Consider the following 16,801-nt stretch of genomic DNA (forward strand, 5'->3'; position numbering starts at 1 on the left):
TGCCTGACTGTGACTCCATCTGCAGTTTATATATACAGTCATACAGATAATAGCAAAAAAGGAAGATAGGTCAGAAACGTACAGATACTTACAGATTTTTTTTCCCCTGAATGTACAGACACTAAAAATTTGAAATGAGCAGATTTCCATTTCTTTACTTCACAAGTTGACTCTGGCTCTTAAGGTATAACCAATTTGTTCATATGCTCTATAACAGGGGAAAATCACATCTATCTATGCACACGAATCATACAACCACCAAAAAATAATTATGGCCTATGCTACATACAATTTCCTCTAGCTAAACGGTTGCAGTCGCAGTCAATCTCATCCCCGATCATCAGTCGCGCTCCGATATCGCTGTGAAGGTGATGGAGGTGCGCGTCGTCTCTTCAGACGACAGCGGGGACGAGCGCGCCATGATGGAAGTCAGCAGCGTCGACGACGTGGCCCTGCTCCGGAGCTTCAGGTCACTGAAGTCCCTGATTACGTCGGGCTTGCTGATCATCTCAGTGTCCACTTCGGCCTCGCCTTTCAGCATGGCCACCACTGCTGACATGCCTGGCCGCCGCTTCGTGACGTCCTGGGTGCAGAGGAGCCCAATCTTCAGGAACCTGCAGGCTTCATCGACGTCCAGGTCGTCACCTAGAGAACTGTCTATGATCTTCTCCAGATTCCCCTGGTCGTAGTATCTCCATGTCTGCAAAGTGGATAGGAAGTGTTTTTGTTCAGCAATCAATTTGAAGCAAGAACATTCATATCAACTGGATTTCTTTTGTATGCTATTTGTACTAGTAGCATCCCGTATATACCTTCTCAAGAAGAATCTGATCATCATAGGGCAATTTAGTATCAGTATTGCATCTTCCACTAATTATTTCCATGAGCAGAACACCATAGCTGTAGACATCTGCCTTCCGTGTCACTTGTCCTCGAATCGCATATTCAGGAGCCAAGTAACCTCTGCAAGCAAAAGTACAGTGTAAGGAGCAATACAAGCACTAGATATACCATTTTTGAAAGATTACAAAATAGTTTGGTTCCATTCTTTTCATTGCACTCTTTGACCAAATTAGATCAATGAAACCTAGGTAACTTCGAAAAATTCTTGTAATCAGTACTTGTTACAACTAAGTAAAAGACCATCAGAACCTGCATCAGCATAAACTTAGGGGCGGAGAACATAAGTTACAAGAGAACATACAGCAAAGCTGATGTAAGGCAACAACAATAATCTTCACTTACAGAGTTCCTGCAACTCTTGTGCTAACATGTGATACATCCGAAGGTAGAAGCTTTGCCAGACCAAAATCAGATATTTTTGGCGTAAGGTCCTTATCAAGAAGGATATTGCTCGCCTTGATGTCGCGGTGAACAATGTGAGGGCGGGCATTATCATGGAGGAAAGCCAATCCCTGGGCAACACCGATGCAGATATTCACTCGAGTTCTCCAGTTGAACTGGATGTTGCTATGCCCTGAACCTGTAGCAAGGCGAGCATGAGAATGTAACAGCATCTAAACATGTTATCTTGCAAAAATAATAGCACTCCAGAAAACAATATCGAGGATTCAGTAAAGAGAAAGTACCTAGAAGGGTATGTGCAAGGCTATTGTTCTCAAGATAATTGTAGACAAGGATCCTGTGGTTCCCTTCTACACAGCAGCCATAGAGTTTGACAAGATTCTCATGTGCAACATCAGAGATTGCAAGAAGCTCATTGAGAAACTCCTTTGCACCTTGTCTAGAATGTAAAGACAGAACCTTTACGGCAATAGCTGTTCCATCCTTGAGCGTTCCCTGAAGTGGTAAATTGGGAAAATTTCAGGCACCAGTAATGTATTCTGGTCTATTATTAAATTGACTAAGGTTCTGCTATTACCTTGTAGACAGGACCATAACCTCCCTCACCAATCTTATTGGCAAAATTTGATGTTGCTCTAACCAGTTCCCTATAGCTGTATCTTGTTATATTCTCAGAACCAGTGAAGTCTGCAGAAGTAGGATTTAAGTGCCACAAATGCAGATTCAAACGGTTAATTTTCACATAACTGTAGCGTAAGAGATCTTACCATCACTAGCCAGATCGTCTTGTCGTTGGGCCCCCGTTTTCCTCTTGAAAAAGTGAGAAAAACAACTCATTGCTGACATGTTTCAAACTCTCAGTGCACACAGTTGTGCTGTGTTTCATTTAACTTAGATGGCAGTTCAGTATCTATAAGTGAATTTCATCAACATTCAACAGCAGCCATCATATCCTGAAACATGAGAACATGAACAGAGGTTATGGTTATGTAAGAAGTACTAGTATACACAATGTACTAGGCAACTACCTACATTTCCTTGCCGCCATTATTTTGAACTTAAGTTGGGCAAAACTTATTTCCACGCCACGGTGGGAGTATATTTACTTTGCAGGCAATGGAGGTTCATGGAAAGAGCCAGAAATTGAACGCTAGTAGAAATAATGTAAAATGTATATTGGCAAAAAAAAATCCCTGAATCCTGAAAAGGATATCTAATGTATGTTTCTAATAACAAAAAACCTAACTAGAAACCTATTGAAAACACTGCATAATTTATATGATGTGATTGCACTTTGCTGTTAGAAAAAAAAAGGTTGCTTAGTTAGATCTGGTAGAGTAAGCATGGGTGTTTTTATTTGCAACACATAACCCAAGCACGTAGAAATCTCAATTTTATTCTCAGAATCAATGTAACCACAGAGAGCTTGTTGCAATGATTGTGATTTGCAGGCGCTTGCATAAACTGTCGACATGGCAACTGATTTTTCCTATCCTATACTTATCGCAATTCCAGGCTTCCAGATTCCTAAGTCCTGTTGCTGTTGACCACATAATTTACAATTCACTTGAAGAGTTAGCAAGAGCAGGAAAACCACTGATGCACAAAACAGTGGTTTCAGCTCCCATATCCTCCTGGATATTTAATCAGAAACTTCATGTTACCAAAAAGACAATGCCTATATATGATATGGTATAAGGGTTGCAACCCAATAAGAAACTACCCTAGGTCCGAGGCCGAGCACTTTAAAATATTTTCTTGTTTTCTCACTCTTGATTTACATATGCCCACCTAATCTATCTCCGTACTCACTATCTTTTCAGCACCCATTGTCCTACACTAATTGTTCATCATTCACAAAGGAACTAGCACGTCAGCATAGGCAAGATGATTGAACCTTACTGATGTCCATTGATCGGATATGTTGGTATTTCACTTGTGGTACTAATTCAGGCGACGATTGCATTACGATCAGATGCGGTAGGCTAGGCCCACTAGAAGTTTTGTCTAAGTCAAATGCGACCTATGTTAGTTAGATAGGCATCAACATCAGAGTCCTTTCCAACACACCAAACATACTTTGGAAGAAACATGAAAAGAAATATACTCCATACGCGCTTCATCCTGTCAATAAACAACGGAGGGGAAGACAACCACACCGAAAATGCATCATCAATAGACAAAAGAAAATATGTATGCAACCTGTACGTCATTGCTTATCTAACTGATGGTTCCACGTAATACTAATAGACAACCAGACCCAAGAAAGATATTCCGTACGGCAAAACAACGGATTGCAGTCCACGGTACTGAACAGTGGCGGGTAATAGAAATATATATATATGCGCTGGACTCCAATTGATTGCTGCAAGCAACGAACGCATGATTGGGCTAAATCTGCAAAATTTTGTACTGAAATCATGGCATATATATAGTACCAGAATTTGCATGGGTAAGGCTGGCAAGCAGATTCCGGCTACGAACTACTAAAATCTCCTCATTGCTAGGCTGTCGGCAGACGATAAAAATTGGTGATCTTAGCGGCTCGTCCTGAATCACTAGGCTGTTCGATCAGAGACGCGGAGCGAGCGTTTGCATCGCCAACTAATCCCGCGCGCAACAAGGGAGCGCACAACAAACAGCATCAAGACCAAGGATTTAGTGATCTACTCACAAGACACAAAAGGGGGAGTTTCCCCCCTACGGAATCCAAGGGGGACGGCGAAACGCACCCGAACCGCAACGGCGAAGGAGGCGGTGGACGCAGCCGCCGAGGCGCGACCCGCGGAGAGTTCCTACCCCCCGGCCGCCGCGCGAATAGGGAGCCGCCGGAAACCAAAACGCGCGCGCGCCCGCCGCAGCAAGCAAACCCGGCGGGGAGGGAGGGTGTCGGCCGGTTAAAGACGGCGCCTTTTCTCTCGCTAGCTCTCTCTCTCTCTAGTCTGTGGGGCTTGGAAGTTTCCCCGAGCGCGGAACGGAGGGTGGGACTGGGGCAGCGAGGGGGAGGATGAAAGGACACCGGAGGCATGCTGCCATGCTCTTAAGCAGCGGGCGCAGTCAAGCCGTTGACTCGGCGAGCCGGCGGGCGGGCGGGACCGGACGCGGGCTCGGGGACCGGACGCGGTGGGTTCGTTGGCGGCCGCGTCACCGCGTGGGCCGCAGCGGAAAACTCCGCGCCGGGGTGAGCTGGAAGCTCGGGCCCCTCGGACTCGGAGGCTGGCTGAGCTGAGTTCTTTTTTTTCTTCTTTTTGCGGGTAAAGGTGAGTTCAAATTGACCTTGACCCATGAGAGAGTTTACATGTATTAGTTCTTTTTTTTTCAAAAACTAGTGGAGATGCACGTGCCATATGCACGTGTTTAAAGAATAATTATATTCAAAATATGACATATTTAAAAATAATATAACAACTACTTTGGGGACAATCCAAACAACCTGTGCATTTTTTTTTTGAAACCAATTCGGGGGGAAGATCCCCACCTACTTTTGCATTCCATTGATCAAATGGCATGGGAGCCAAGAACAGGTTACATCTGGTATACCAGGGAGAAGAAGAGGGGGGAGGACAGGAGAGAGGAAGAGTACATAAGAAATTACAACAGGGATTTACAGAATGTATCGAAGGAAATCTCCCCAAGCTCTAATTTGCAGCTTATGTTTCTTGTAGCGACATCTCCAATCATACAGGTCAGTGGAGCAACGTCGAAGACCTGTGCATTTTTTAAAACATAGAACAGCAAGAATATGATGAATGAGCAAATAAATCAGAGAATTCAAAGTTGTATGGAGCTAACCTTCTTCAACTTTGTGTATTTCTTAATCTGACGGTCATATAAAGCTGTTGCACAAACCCACCTCACAATTCTAGGACATCTCTATATACAATATTCTTTGTACTCTTTCTAGTAGGATTGATTGTAATGTTCCCTTCGTTTTGCATTCTTCTCAGCCTTCGGCTCATCTGGCACGTTTGCATATCTCTCCCTTGCCTTTTGCCGCTTACGCTCAGCCTGCTCAACGGCGCCATCGGTAGAAGCTACAATATAAAACATGAATTACAATGCAGCTAATAGTAGAGAAAAGAAATTGTTAGAATTGCTTAAAGGGGGAAAAAACAAACTTGTGATAGAGTTCTCACCACCAACCGTATTGACTCCTGAATTATCTAGTTGCATTTTAACATTGCGTCTGGAAGCATGCATGGTGGTGTTAAGTGTCATCTCCAAGAGAAATTGGATTGTTCATTACAGCAAGGATTTACAAATATATGAACCATGTAATTAGGTAGGGCCAAGGAAGTAGAACCGCGCAGGAGCGAGCCCTTTCTTTCCCCTTCTTACAGTTCTCCAGAGGCGAAACAGGGGCGTCGCTGCTTTCCGGCGTCGATCCCGCCGATTCCCCGCCTCCGGCGGCTGGAATCGGGCGGATCGACGTCCGGCGTAGGTGTAGCTACTAGTATAGGTTAGGGTTGTGCTAGGTGGCTAAGTTTTGCCGGTGGATTTGATCGTCGAGGTTGGGTTGTCTTCAGTGGTGGCGACGGCGGTGAGTTCATATCCATGGCGGCTTCTTTTGCTCCTGATGGTTCTTCCGTCGGTGAGAAGTGTATATACATGGTGCTTTGTCTTCGGCGGTTGTTGGCGTGGATGCTTCGTCTTCTCCGACTTCTCCGACGGCGGCAGCTCCAGGTCTGTCTTCCATCTTCCTTGCGGAAGGGTGGATCCCTCTCGCATCCCTGGGGATGTGCTCTTTGTCTGTGTTGTTGCTTCGTGTGTGACGTTGGACTGGGGTTCATGTCTTCGGCGGCGACGGCGATGGTGACGGCAGCGGACTCTTCTTCCTCTTCTTCCCTCCGTGAGTAGGTGGTTGATGCTTGTTCAGAGACTATGATGCGTGCTGGAGGTGGTCCCGGGCGTTGGTTCTTGCAGCATATCCAAGGTTTGGGCTTGCTCAGGGAAGGGGAAGGTGGATCGACCTCTGGTCTGGCGACCCTCGCCGGCGGCCAGTGGAGCAGAGGCGAGCCTCAGTTGTTCCAGGGTGCTTGTTGTAAGTTTCCAGGGATGTACTGTGCTACTTTATTAATATATCCCCTTTCGGAAAAAAAAAAGAAGTAGAACCGCGTATATGTTGTCAACAATACTGATGAAGAGCTTCCCTACCTGAAATAACTATAGACCTTTTCTTCACTCAGGCCACGTTGGCCCATTTGATCTCCGATCCAAGGCACTGACGCCGGGGTGCTCCGCTACGGTCACACCGACCGTGACCCAGGCAGGTCCTGGTCCCGCGCTCGTTGCCTATTGCCGGCATTCGCGCCGAGTTTGTGAAGCCGGCCTTCGTGCTGCCGTTGCCTCGCCGCGGACGGAGCAAGCTCTCTGTGACCGTGCGCGCATGCGCCACCTTGCGCCTCGCCGCCGCTGGGAGACTGACGCGCAGGCGTGGCGTTAGAGAGGCGCTGATGCAATGCAAGGAAACAGTCACGCCTATCACGCTGACGCAAGCAAATAATCATTAGCCTATGGAAAGCTAGAATCATCACCCTTGTATGGAAAGAAATAAATGTGTATGGAAAGAAATAAACGTGTGCATGATGCATGGATGAATGGTGCGTGGACGTCAAAAAATAAACGTGTGCGTGTGCATGTATGGAAAGAGAGTGGTGGGTATGTAGAATCATTTGGTGAATTTTTTTTTAGCTTTTAGTGGTTTCTATTAGACAAAACCAATCTTCCTCTCTTTTTCGTCAAACTTTTAGCCTGACAAGTGGGGCCTCTGTGAGAGATACGATGGGCCCAATCTTAATGAAAAGAGATTCTAATTGTTTCACTTTTATAGTATAGAAAAAGTACTGATGAAAAAAATAAGCAACTAGTATAACAAGCTTGGCAATGGGTCCGTCCGATAGCAGAACAGAAGTATAGAACCAATATCAACTGCACTAGTACTGTCGGTACCCTGCAACTGGAGTACCCACTCCTACTGTGTCAAGACTCGCGTAGTTATCCGTAACTACGCCTTAAGGAGCTGATCAGCCGGACCCCTGGGGTCCGACTCCATCTCACCGGACCAACAGTCCCGGACCCGCTTCCCGCTCGGGGGCGGGTCCGGTGTCACCACGTGTCCCAGAGATGGAAATGCTCAGCACTTGTGGTCATGGACCTGGACCCCCGCAGGTGGGTCCGGGACCTCCACGTGCCTATCCGGACCCCTGTGAGCTCTCGGCTCAGCTAACCGCTTGGGCAGCGGTCCGGAACCGCCACGTGCCCCTGTGGGCGCGGCCGCCGACCCCCGGGTCCGGTGCCGCCACGTGTCCCACAGGCACGAGTCTTCTGGCTGAAGCCAGCCCTCCTGCCACATTAAATGCTGGTGGTTGGGGCGTGCGCTGCCAGAGCAGGGCATCGGATACCAACTCACGGGTTGGACAGGCGTGACATGACAACACGGTAAGCCCGCCTGTTTCCAAGGCAGCTCGTCTGTTACCGAGGCACTCAACAATGTCTCAGCGCCGCGCGCATGGGCGACGAGTCATGATGACCAGCTACTAACTGGAGCAACAGTGCACGCTACTACAGCAGACTGAGTCAGTAGTTCGGCGCTTCATCATGACCTCGACGCGCGGCTCCAGAGCCTAGACTCTACTCCGACAGGACAGCTCAAGATCATCCCTGATAAGAAACTATGCACGGAGGCCGACGCAGAAGATTTTCGTATCCACGGTATTTAATGTATGAACAATATGTTATTTAATGCTACATCGATTGGGCCCACCTGTTGGGGACCCAACGGCCATGTACGCGCCTCCCTTGAGATATAAAAGGGAGGCGCTCGCTGCACACGAAAGGGCTCTAAGACTCTCTCGAGACAAAGGGAACACAAGCAATACATCACACAGTGGACGTAGGGTATTACCCTCCGGCGGCCCGAACAACTCTAAACCGGTTGTGTTCATCGTGTTCTTCCACCAAGATCGAACTAACTCTAACAAACCCCCAAGTACTCACCCTCTGGGTTTAGGCGGGTGCACTACACCACCCGGCTATGGATTTGCACACCACGACAAGTATATGTTAAAAAAGGGTTAATTAGATCTGTGCCATTATAATTATTCCGTTTTTGAAGCACACCATTACTATTCAAGAAACTATACCGGTGCCATTATAACTCTACACATGTTTGAGATACGCCATTATATACGCCTGGAAATAATTTGGGCCCAGTATCAGACGTACGGCGTATACCGTATATCCGTATGGACAAAATTGCCCATTTCCTCTTCTCTCTCACACTCGCTGACATAAGGGGCCCAGTGCTCAGCCTTATTCCTTACAACATCTCTTCCTCTACCTCTGTCTTCTCCATCTCCGAAGCTAAGCGAGCTTGCGGGTGACGGCGTGGAGCGAGCCGCGCCACCGTCGGCCGAGCGCGCGGGCGGGCGTCACCGGCCGAGCGAGCCAGGCCGCTGCCGGTCGAGCGCGCGGATGCCGTCCGCGTCGAGCCGGCTGCGCCGCCACCGGCCGAGCGCCTGGTCGGGCGTCCGTGTCTAGCCTGCTGCGCCGCCGCCGGTCGAAGCACGCAGGCGATCGTCCGCGTCGATTCCTGTCACGCCGCCGACGGCCGCCCGTCCGTGTCGAGCCTGCCGCGCCGCCGCCGGCCGAGTGCGCGGGCGGGCGTCCGCTTCGAGCTAGCCGCGCCGCCGACGACCGAGCGTGCGGGCGGGGATCTGCGACAAGAACCTGTGACGGCGCCCTTCGCAGCCCCTCCCCCGTGCTGCCTCTCCGTGGATTCCCGCGCAGCGGCCGCTGCTTCCTCACATCGAGCGAGCCGCGCTGCCGCCGGCGGAGCGCACGGGCGGGCGTCCGCATCGAGCGAGCCGCGCCGCCGCCGGCGGAGCGCGCGGGCGGGCGTCCGCATCGAGCGAGCCGCGCCGCCGCCGGCCGAGCGCCCGGGACGGTTAGGGGACCGCCGCCGCGGGAGGCCGAGGTGCTGGAGGCTGCGACCGAGCTCGCCGCGGTGTGCACTGCCGTGAAGGAGGGCGGCGGCTTCGGGATGCTTCGGGATGGCGGTGGCGGCCGCTGCTTCTTGCACAGCGGCGGCGGTGAGAACAGGCGGAGCTCGCGGCCGGAGCTCGGAACCGGCGAGCAGGAGGAGCGCGTGGCGACGAGCAGGGCGGGTACAACAGTAGGAGGAGCGCGGTGCCGGGCGAGCAGGAGGAGCGCGGTGGCGGCGAGTAGGGGGGGCAGCGGGCGAGTAGGAGGAGCACGGCGGCGGACCGGCGTGCGAGCAGGAGGAAGCTATGGAGGCAAACGAGGAGAGGAGAAGGAAGGGGATGACATGTGGGGGGCCACATGTCAGTGAGTGGAGAGGGGGCAGGGGCGTATGGGTACGCCTGCAAGTGGGCCCAACATGGTGTTAGGCGTACATAATGGCGTATTTTCAACGGCAGGTGAATTGTAGTGGCACTGGCATAGTTTCTTGAGAAGTAATGGCGTGCTTCAAAAACGGTGAATTTATAATGGCACAGATCTAATTAACCCTAAAAAAACTGCAGTAGTAGCAGTGCAATTGACACCAGGACACGCAGAAAAGTCGGTGACCCAGGTCGATTCACTGTCGCTGCTTCCGGGTCGATCCCATTGAATTCGCTGCTGCAATTTAACCGCCGGCAGTGGCTGACAGTGCCACGAGCAGAACACGAGAGGCAAAGAAACGGTGGGCGCGTTTGTGATTTTTTCCTTGAACACATGTATGGAGTATTAAATATAATTAAATAATAAAACTAATTATACAGTTTTGATGTACACGATGAGATGAATCTTTTGAGCCTAATTAGTATATGATTAGTCATACGTGCTACAGTACCACATGTGCTAATGATGCGGTCAAAGGCCTCAAAAGATTCGTCTCGCGGTTTCCAAGTGAGTTCTGAAATTAGTTTTTTAATTAGTGTCCGAAAAGCCCTTCCGACATCTAGTCAAACTGTTGACGTGACATCCAAATTTTTTTTTCTGAAACTTTGGTATCTCTGCATCTAGATCACTGGTCATGTTTGGTTTGGGTTATAGATGAGCATACGGGCGGCCCGGCCCGACACGACCCGAGCCCGGCATCGGCCCGGCACGAATGGGCCCGGCACGACTGGGCACGACGGGCCGTCGTGCCGGGCCTAAACAGGCTTCGTGCCCAGGGATCGGCCCAAGGCACGTCCCGTGGGCCGATTTTCGTGCCAGGCTGGCCCGTCAAGCACGGGACCAGACGCCGAGCTGGGCGGCCCAAAAGCCCGTCACCAAAAAACATCTCAACGGATTTCAAAAAAATTCCAGATCTCAAATCTAGACATGAATTATTCACATTTCATATGTATTCAAAGCACAAAGTCAAACACCCCCAAATCCAAAAGGCCAAAACCCCCCAAAACCACCAAGACAAACAGAGATAAGTTCAAATTATTGGGAAGAGCTGTTTGTGCAATGCTGTCTCATTAAAAACCTTTCTAGGTAAAACTCACCCTTGTGAGAAACCCTAGAAAGGAAAAAAGAGTGCAGCCAGCTCAAGTTCAAGTTCAAAAGCCACCAGGCCAAATAGTTTTAGTGTCTTACAATTACAAGTTACAACAGCCACCAGGCTAAATGTCACTCACATCTCACTCTAACTCTCATCCCCAGCAGCAGCACCAGCATTGTCCTCATCAAGCCATAGGTTCTTGAACTTCTCCTCCAGCTCCAAGTCCTCCACAGAGTGTTGTGCTCTCCTCGCAGCCAGCTCCCAGTCCTTGATGATGATCAGCTGCTCCACAGTCTCCGGGTTCAACCTTCTGCGCCGATCCTCTAGAATCATGCCAGACTGACTGAAACAAGACTCTAAAAAAGTAGTTGAGACAGGAACCGACATAATATCCTTAGCCATGATAGAGAGAACTGGATAGCTTAGTTTATGATCATGTCACCAATTAAGGATATCAAATGAATCATCATATGCCACAACATTGTCACTGTCAAGATAGACAGTGAGCTCACATGTACCAGCAATAGGAATGTTACTAGAAGGACCAGAGGTACCAGATCCTCCTGGCGCGCCCTTCAGTAGTCTTTAAACTCAGTAATTCTTTTATTAGATGCATTCAAATAACTAATTGCAGTTCTAAAGATCTCTATATAAGGTTTCAGCCTTTTCAAACCAGACTTCACAATGAGATTAATAACATGGCAAGCACACCTCTGATGCACAACATAGTAGGTTTTCTTAGATGGATTATCAGGATCAGTATCAACACCCAAGTAACCAGAAAAGATTGGAGCCAAAATTTGCATAGCATTATTATTAGAAGAAGCATTATCTAAGGAAACAGCAAAGATCTTATCAGTCATTCCGAATGTCTCAACCACATCAGAGATACGTTCAGCAATGTTTGTACCAGTATGAGCCTCTTCAATCAATCTAAAACCAATCACATGTTTCTTAAGTTGCCAATCAGAATTGATAAAATGAGCTACAACGGTGATATAATCCTCCTTTGCATTACCAGACCAGATATCAGAGGTCAAACAAATAGAATTGACACCAGGAAAGACAATATGTTTTAAGTTATTAACAGTGTCAATGAAAAGCTTCTCCAGATCTCTACTAGTTGAAAACCTAGACACTCTAACATGTCTAGGGTTATGAGCACGTTGAATGTAATCATCCCAAGCATCATTATCAGCAACAGATAAAGGCAGATCAAGCCTAGCAATCAATTTGCATAATTCAACCCTAGCAACATCAGGTTTGTATTCCCAGTTCCTATATGATCCATCAGGGTTCATAGCAAGCCTAGTTTGAACCATTTTAGCATGATCAGCTTTCTTTTTACATGCATTTTGATGCCTAAGCAGATGACCACTGCCAGCAGCAGATTTAGCAGACAATCTATGGCGACAAAACTTGCAAACAGCAGCAATACGCACGCGCTTATCATCCAAGATTTCATCAAAATTATCCCAGACAGGAGATCGACGCTTAGATCCACAGGACTGAGACTCACTTACCGGCGGCACAGGGGCCGCGGCAGCCTCAGTGACGTTGCCAAGCCCGAGGAAGGCAGCAGCATCAGCGCCACCCGCGTCGTCGACGTCGTCGGGCACGTGACCATAGTCAACCAGATCTTTGTTGATGGTTGCAGGGTACACGGCCTCGTCGATGTCGTCCATGGCCACCGGCCCCCGCGGCTCGTCAGATCCCCGCTCCCGGCCCCGTTCCTCACGGCGAATGCAGCATCAGCTCAGCGCCGACTTACTGTGAAGAAGAGGTAGCTAGGGTTAGGGTTAGGGTTAAACAGCTAGGGTTAGAGAGAGGGGTTGAGGTCTTGAGGAGGATGTACTTGCCTGCAAAGCCGGAGCCCGGCACCGGAGAGATGGAAGAAGACAAGCTCGACGAAGGACGGCAGCGAGGATGACGACAACGCAGTGGACAGAGATGAGCAAACGGGCGAGGACGAGATGAGGGAGAAGGATAGAGGGGGGAGGACGAGGTGGCGACGCGGCGGTGAAGGACGAGGCGGCGAGGCGAAGTCCAACGCGGCGACGCCCGACGGGCGACCGCTGAGTCGCTGCGGCGGCGAAGGGGATGGCAGGCGGGGGCGAGGGGCGGGTCGGGAATGGATGGGGATTAGGGTTAGGGTTGGGGAAGGGGCGCCGGCGGGGTCATATAAAGCTGGGGGCGTCGTTTTGGGCCGGCGCGGGGAGCCTGGCTGCCTGGGCCGCGGCCGCTCGCTCGCTCCCGACCGTTGGCAGGCGCGGGGGAGGCCGGGAGGGGCAGGCCGACCGTTGGAGTGGCCGGGCCGGACCGGGCCGAGGTTGTTTTGGCGGGCCGTGCCGTGCCGCCCGGCAGGCCGAACTGGCGGCCCAAGCACGGCCTGGTGCACGGGCCGTGCTTGGCCCGGGCCCGGTGACTTCGGGCCCATGCCGTGCTTGGGCCGTGCCGGGTCGTCCGTGCTCGGGCCTCGGGCCGTAAGCTCATCTATAGTTTGGGTTCAAAAAAATTCGCGGAATTTTTTTGCACTTTATTAACCACTAATTTAGAGTATTAAATAAAATCTAATTACAAAACCACTTGCAAGACTCCTAGTAAATTCGCGATACCAATATAATGAGGCCTTTGACCGCACGATTAGATGATGGTTACTGTAATATCACTGTAGCAAATTATAGATTAATTATCGTCATTAGATTTGTCGCGAAAAGTTACACCCATCTCCGAAAAAGTTTTGCAAATAAATTATATCTAGTACTTAATGCATATAAAATTATTTTTCGCGAAAATTTTACTGTGGAAACCAAACATTGCCACTGATGTGTTGGGGCTGGATCCACGCGCCAATGACAGGAACCAAAGTCAGAAAACTCGTCCACATCCGGTGCACTGCTACCTCCTTCTCCGACCGGTCGTCTTGATGGGGAGCTTCAATTCGTGGAAGACAATTAACCTTTTCTTAACCGCGCACGATGCGTACGTGGTTACCTGATCTGACCTCTGGACGTGACGACTGACGAGCCAAGCGAGCTGCGGTTCCGTTCACGGCGGCAGGGGATGGCGACGACGACGCCTTTGTGCAGGTTCCCCGGCCTAGAAACCATCGATCTCGTGGAGAATTCATTCACGCCAGTTTGGCCAGGGAACCAAGAACCAAACATGCGGTTGCCGAAAGGAAGCAAAATTAATCCAGTTGAGCGTTTCCAGATGGCTAGTTCGATTAGCTGACTGGACGAGAGAGAGAGAGAGAGAGAGAGAGAGAGAGAGAGAGAGAGAGAGAGAGAGAGAGAGAGAGAGAGAGGCCAGAGGATGACGACGACGCCTTTGGGCCAAACTGAAACCGTCGACCTCGTTCAGACCGTGGTGGCCTCCCTCACCTTTCCGTGGGGAATTTTCACACAAGTTCGCCTTGGAACCAAGAACCAAGCATGCGGTTAGTTTAGTTGCTGAAAAAAAGGAAAATTAATGCAGTTGGTCGTTTCCAGATGGTTAGTTTAGATGAATGGACTGGACTGGAGAGAGAGATGCAGGCTTCCAGGAAGAAGATGCCCGATGTGGGCGCGTACGCATATTCATATCACTACTTATATTTCTAAAGTATAAGTAATGATTCTTTGGTTCGTCAATTGAAATTCTAATCGAAATCGGAGTACTCATATGTTGGTTAAAGGTCCGAAACTGTTTAGAAAAAAAAACTAAAATTCTCAACCAACACGTGCTATGTTCTTTTATATATATATATATATATATATATATATATATATATATATATATATATATATATATATATATATATATATATATATATGTGTGTGCCTTCCGTAGTAACGTACGGGCATATATTTGCTAGTAATAATTAAGCATGGATCGAGCGAGTCCCGCCAAATCGTCTCGCTTATAGTTAGACTTGCATACGCTAAATCCTCTCGCCTTTCTCGTTCCCAGTTCACACTAGATTAGTTAGTGCTTAGTAGTACTCCATCCAGCTTCTCATTAGCTGGCGGATAGATCAATCGCGCAACACACGTTGTGCGCGCATCATGTCATGTGACCAAGTGTAGCTAGCATCATCATGCATGTGGCCACCGCATCATCGTGTACATAAGAAACATGTGACACTAGCTAGCATGTTTCTTGTGCACATGTAACCTCAAATAAAATTGTCGTGCTACAGTGGGAACATGTAGAGGCCGGAAAACTCTGCATTGGAGATCAATCTTCTGAACACAACCAATCTTCTGAATGCCTTGAACGGGGACGGCTGTGGACCTGTTGCTGACCTTCTCCAGCTGATTTTTTATTTTGTCCGATTTGAAGGCATGTTGGACGACCTCTGAGGCTAGCTGGGCGCCTGGGCTGCTAGAGCAAGGAGCACTAGTGTGATCAATGCAAGAGACCTGGTACATGAGATTCTCTGAGCGCACAAGATTATCCTTTCGTACAGCCCTCAACGTTCTCAAGTATAGCATCAAGACACGTCGAGTTTGTTCAACCTTGACGATAGTCCTCCTCCTCCTTCTAGAAACAAGTGACATTGTCGATCTCGTCCATGGCGACCTCTCAAGGACCGAGTCCGGGTTCCTACTTCCTGGGTCTTTTCTTACCGTAGCGTTGCGTGCTCGCATCGCATCAGATTGTCTACATTACGTTGTTGAAATGGGCCAAAACTTTGGGCCCAAGAAAATCTGGATTCGGCTCGAATTAGCCCACAGCCACACAAGCGCATCGTCATCAGCAAACTGTTTGGGCCTGAAGTTTCCTGGCCTGTTCTTGGGAAGTTCCGCATCGCGCATTTTTTTTCGGCCGCTAACAAAACACCGGGTGAAAGGACGTCCCGGCCCAGCAAGAGTGCAAGTGGTAGCCCAGCTTTTGGCCTTTCGTGCTTTTGTGTTTTGCGCCAACACATGAACGAATGACCCAACGATGATTTTACACTCAACCGTAAGTTTTGGAGTGAGCGGTCGATTTTTTTGATCACTGTCACATGAGCCCAATGCTCCGCCTTCGCTGTCCCTTTTCCCACATCTGGATCTCGCGCTCCCGACTTCCCTTTCCTTCCTCTCTCTCCCGGTCCTCTCCCCATTCCTCTGCTCCATATGCATCCCGGTGGGATATGCATCCCGGTGGGGCCACGACGGGAGGAGCGGATCTCAGCGGGGCCGGCGGTGGGAGGAGCGGCGAGCCGGCGGCGAGGCGCGGCGGGAGGCGCTGCGGGCCGGCGGCAGGGGGAGGCACTGCGGAGACGGGTTGGCGGCGGGAGGCGCGGCGGCGCTCGCCCGCGGCGCCGCCCGGCAGATCTAGTTTTTTCATTTTTTAATTCATTTTTTATCTGATTTTTTTATTTTTTATGTAAAAAAATTTTCTCTTGTAATTTTTTTCTTGAATTTTTAAATTTATTTCGTACATTTTGTTCAAATATTTTTTTGAAGGTTCTTCTCCCCTAAATTTTTTTTGAAAATTTTCTGCTCTCTAATTTTTTTCTTTGACTTTTTCCTTGAAAAAATTTCTGCTCCAAATTTTTCCTTGAAAATTTTGCTGCTGCTCCAAAAATATTTTTGATTTTTTCCCTATTTTTTTTCAAAAAACGACAAAAAACTTTCTATAAATAGAAAAAACGTATGGACGGAAAATCGGCCATAGGGAAGGGGTCGTCAACCGCAAATTAGCCTGTCCCAACGAATGATGCTGTCGGTCGCCAGAGCCTGTCCGTCCGTCGGGTCCCTCCCCTCTCCTCGCCCCAATGGCCTAGCAGATTGATGGTTCGGACCATCGAGTTCCTGTCGTCTTGCCGTGTTTGTTCATCTTCTTCTAACCAAAATCTGTCCGAGGCGTCCGTCCAACAGCCGGTGAAAAAAACATGGGGACCAAAATTTACGGTTCAGGTTCAGGCCGTGTTTAGTTACAAAAATCAAAATTCTAAAATTTTTTTCGGCACTTGCATGGAGATTTAAATCTAGACGAAATAAAAAACACATTGCGACTGCTGTCTGTAAA

General features: G+C 49.1%; 1 protein-coding gene across 1 annotated transcript; it reads right to left on the reverse strand.

Moving 5' to 3' along the window:
• Positions 1-8: 8 nt before the first annotated feature.
• Positions 9-4,373, reverse strand: LOC120704213 (cold-responsive protein kinase 1-like). Its single transcript, XM_039988521.1, has 7 exons — positions 4,038-4,373; positions 2,073-2,258; positions 1,883-1,992; positions 1,590-1,800; positions 1,246-1,483; positions 813-963; positions 9-700 (listed from the first exon to the last, which is right to left on the reverse strand). Exons 2-7 carry the CDS (start codon positions 2,149-2,151, stop codon positions 341-343), a joined length of 1,149 nt encoding a protein of 382 aa, XP_039844455.1. The 5' UTR covers positions 2,152-2,258; positions 4,038-4,373; the 3' UTR covers positions 9-340.
• Between the last annotated feature and the right edge of the window lie 12,428 nt (positions 4,374-16,801).

The sequence above is a fragment of the Panicum virgatum genome, chromosome 4K (genome assembly GCF_016808335.1).
Source record: "Panicum virgatum strain AP13 chromosome 4K, P.virgatum_v5, whole genome shotgun sequence".
Classification (NCBI taxonomy): Eukaryota; Viridiplantae; Streptophyta; class Magnoliopsida; order Poales; family Poaceae; genus Panicum; species Panicum virgatum.

Coding starts and splice junctions, on each gene's coding strand:
- LOC120704213 (XM_039988521.1), bottom strand. CDS start 2,151: ATGTCAGCAATGAGTTGTTTTTCTCACTTTTTCAAGAGGAAAACGGGG. Junction 1,993..2,072: donor AGACGATCTGGCTAGTGATG/GTAAGATCTCTT, acceptor CTACTTCTGCAG/ACTTCACTGGTTCTGAGAAT. Junction 701..812: donor ATCAGATTCTTCTTGAGAAG/GTATATACGGGA, acceptor TCCACTTTGCAG/ACATGGAGATACTACGACCA.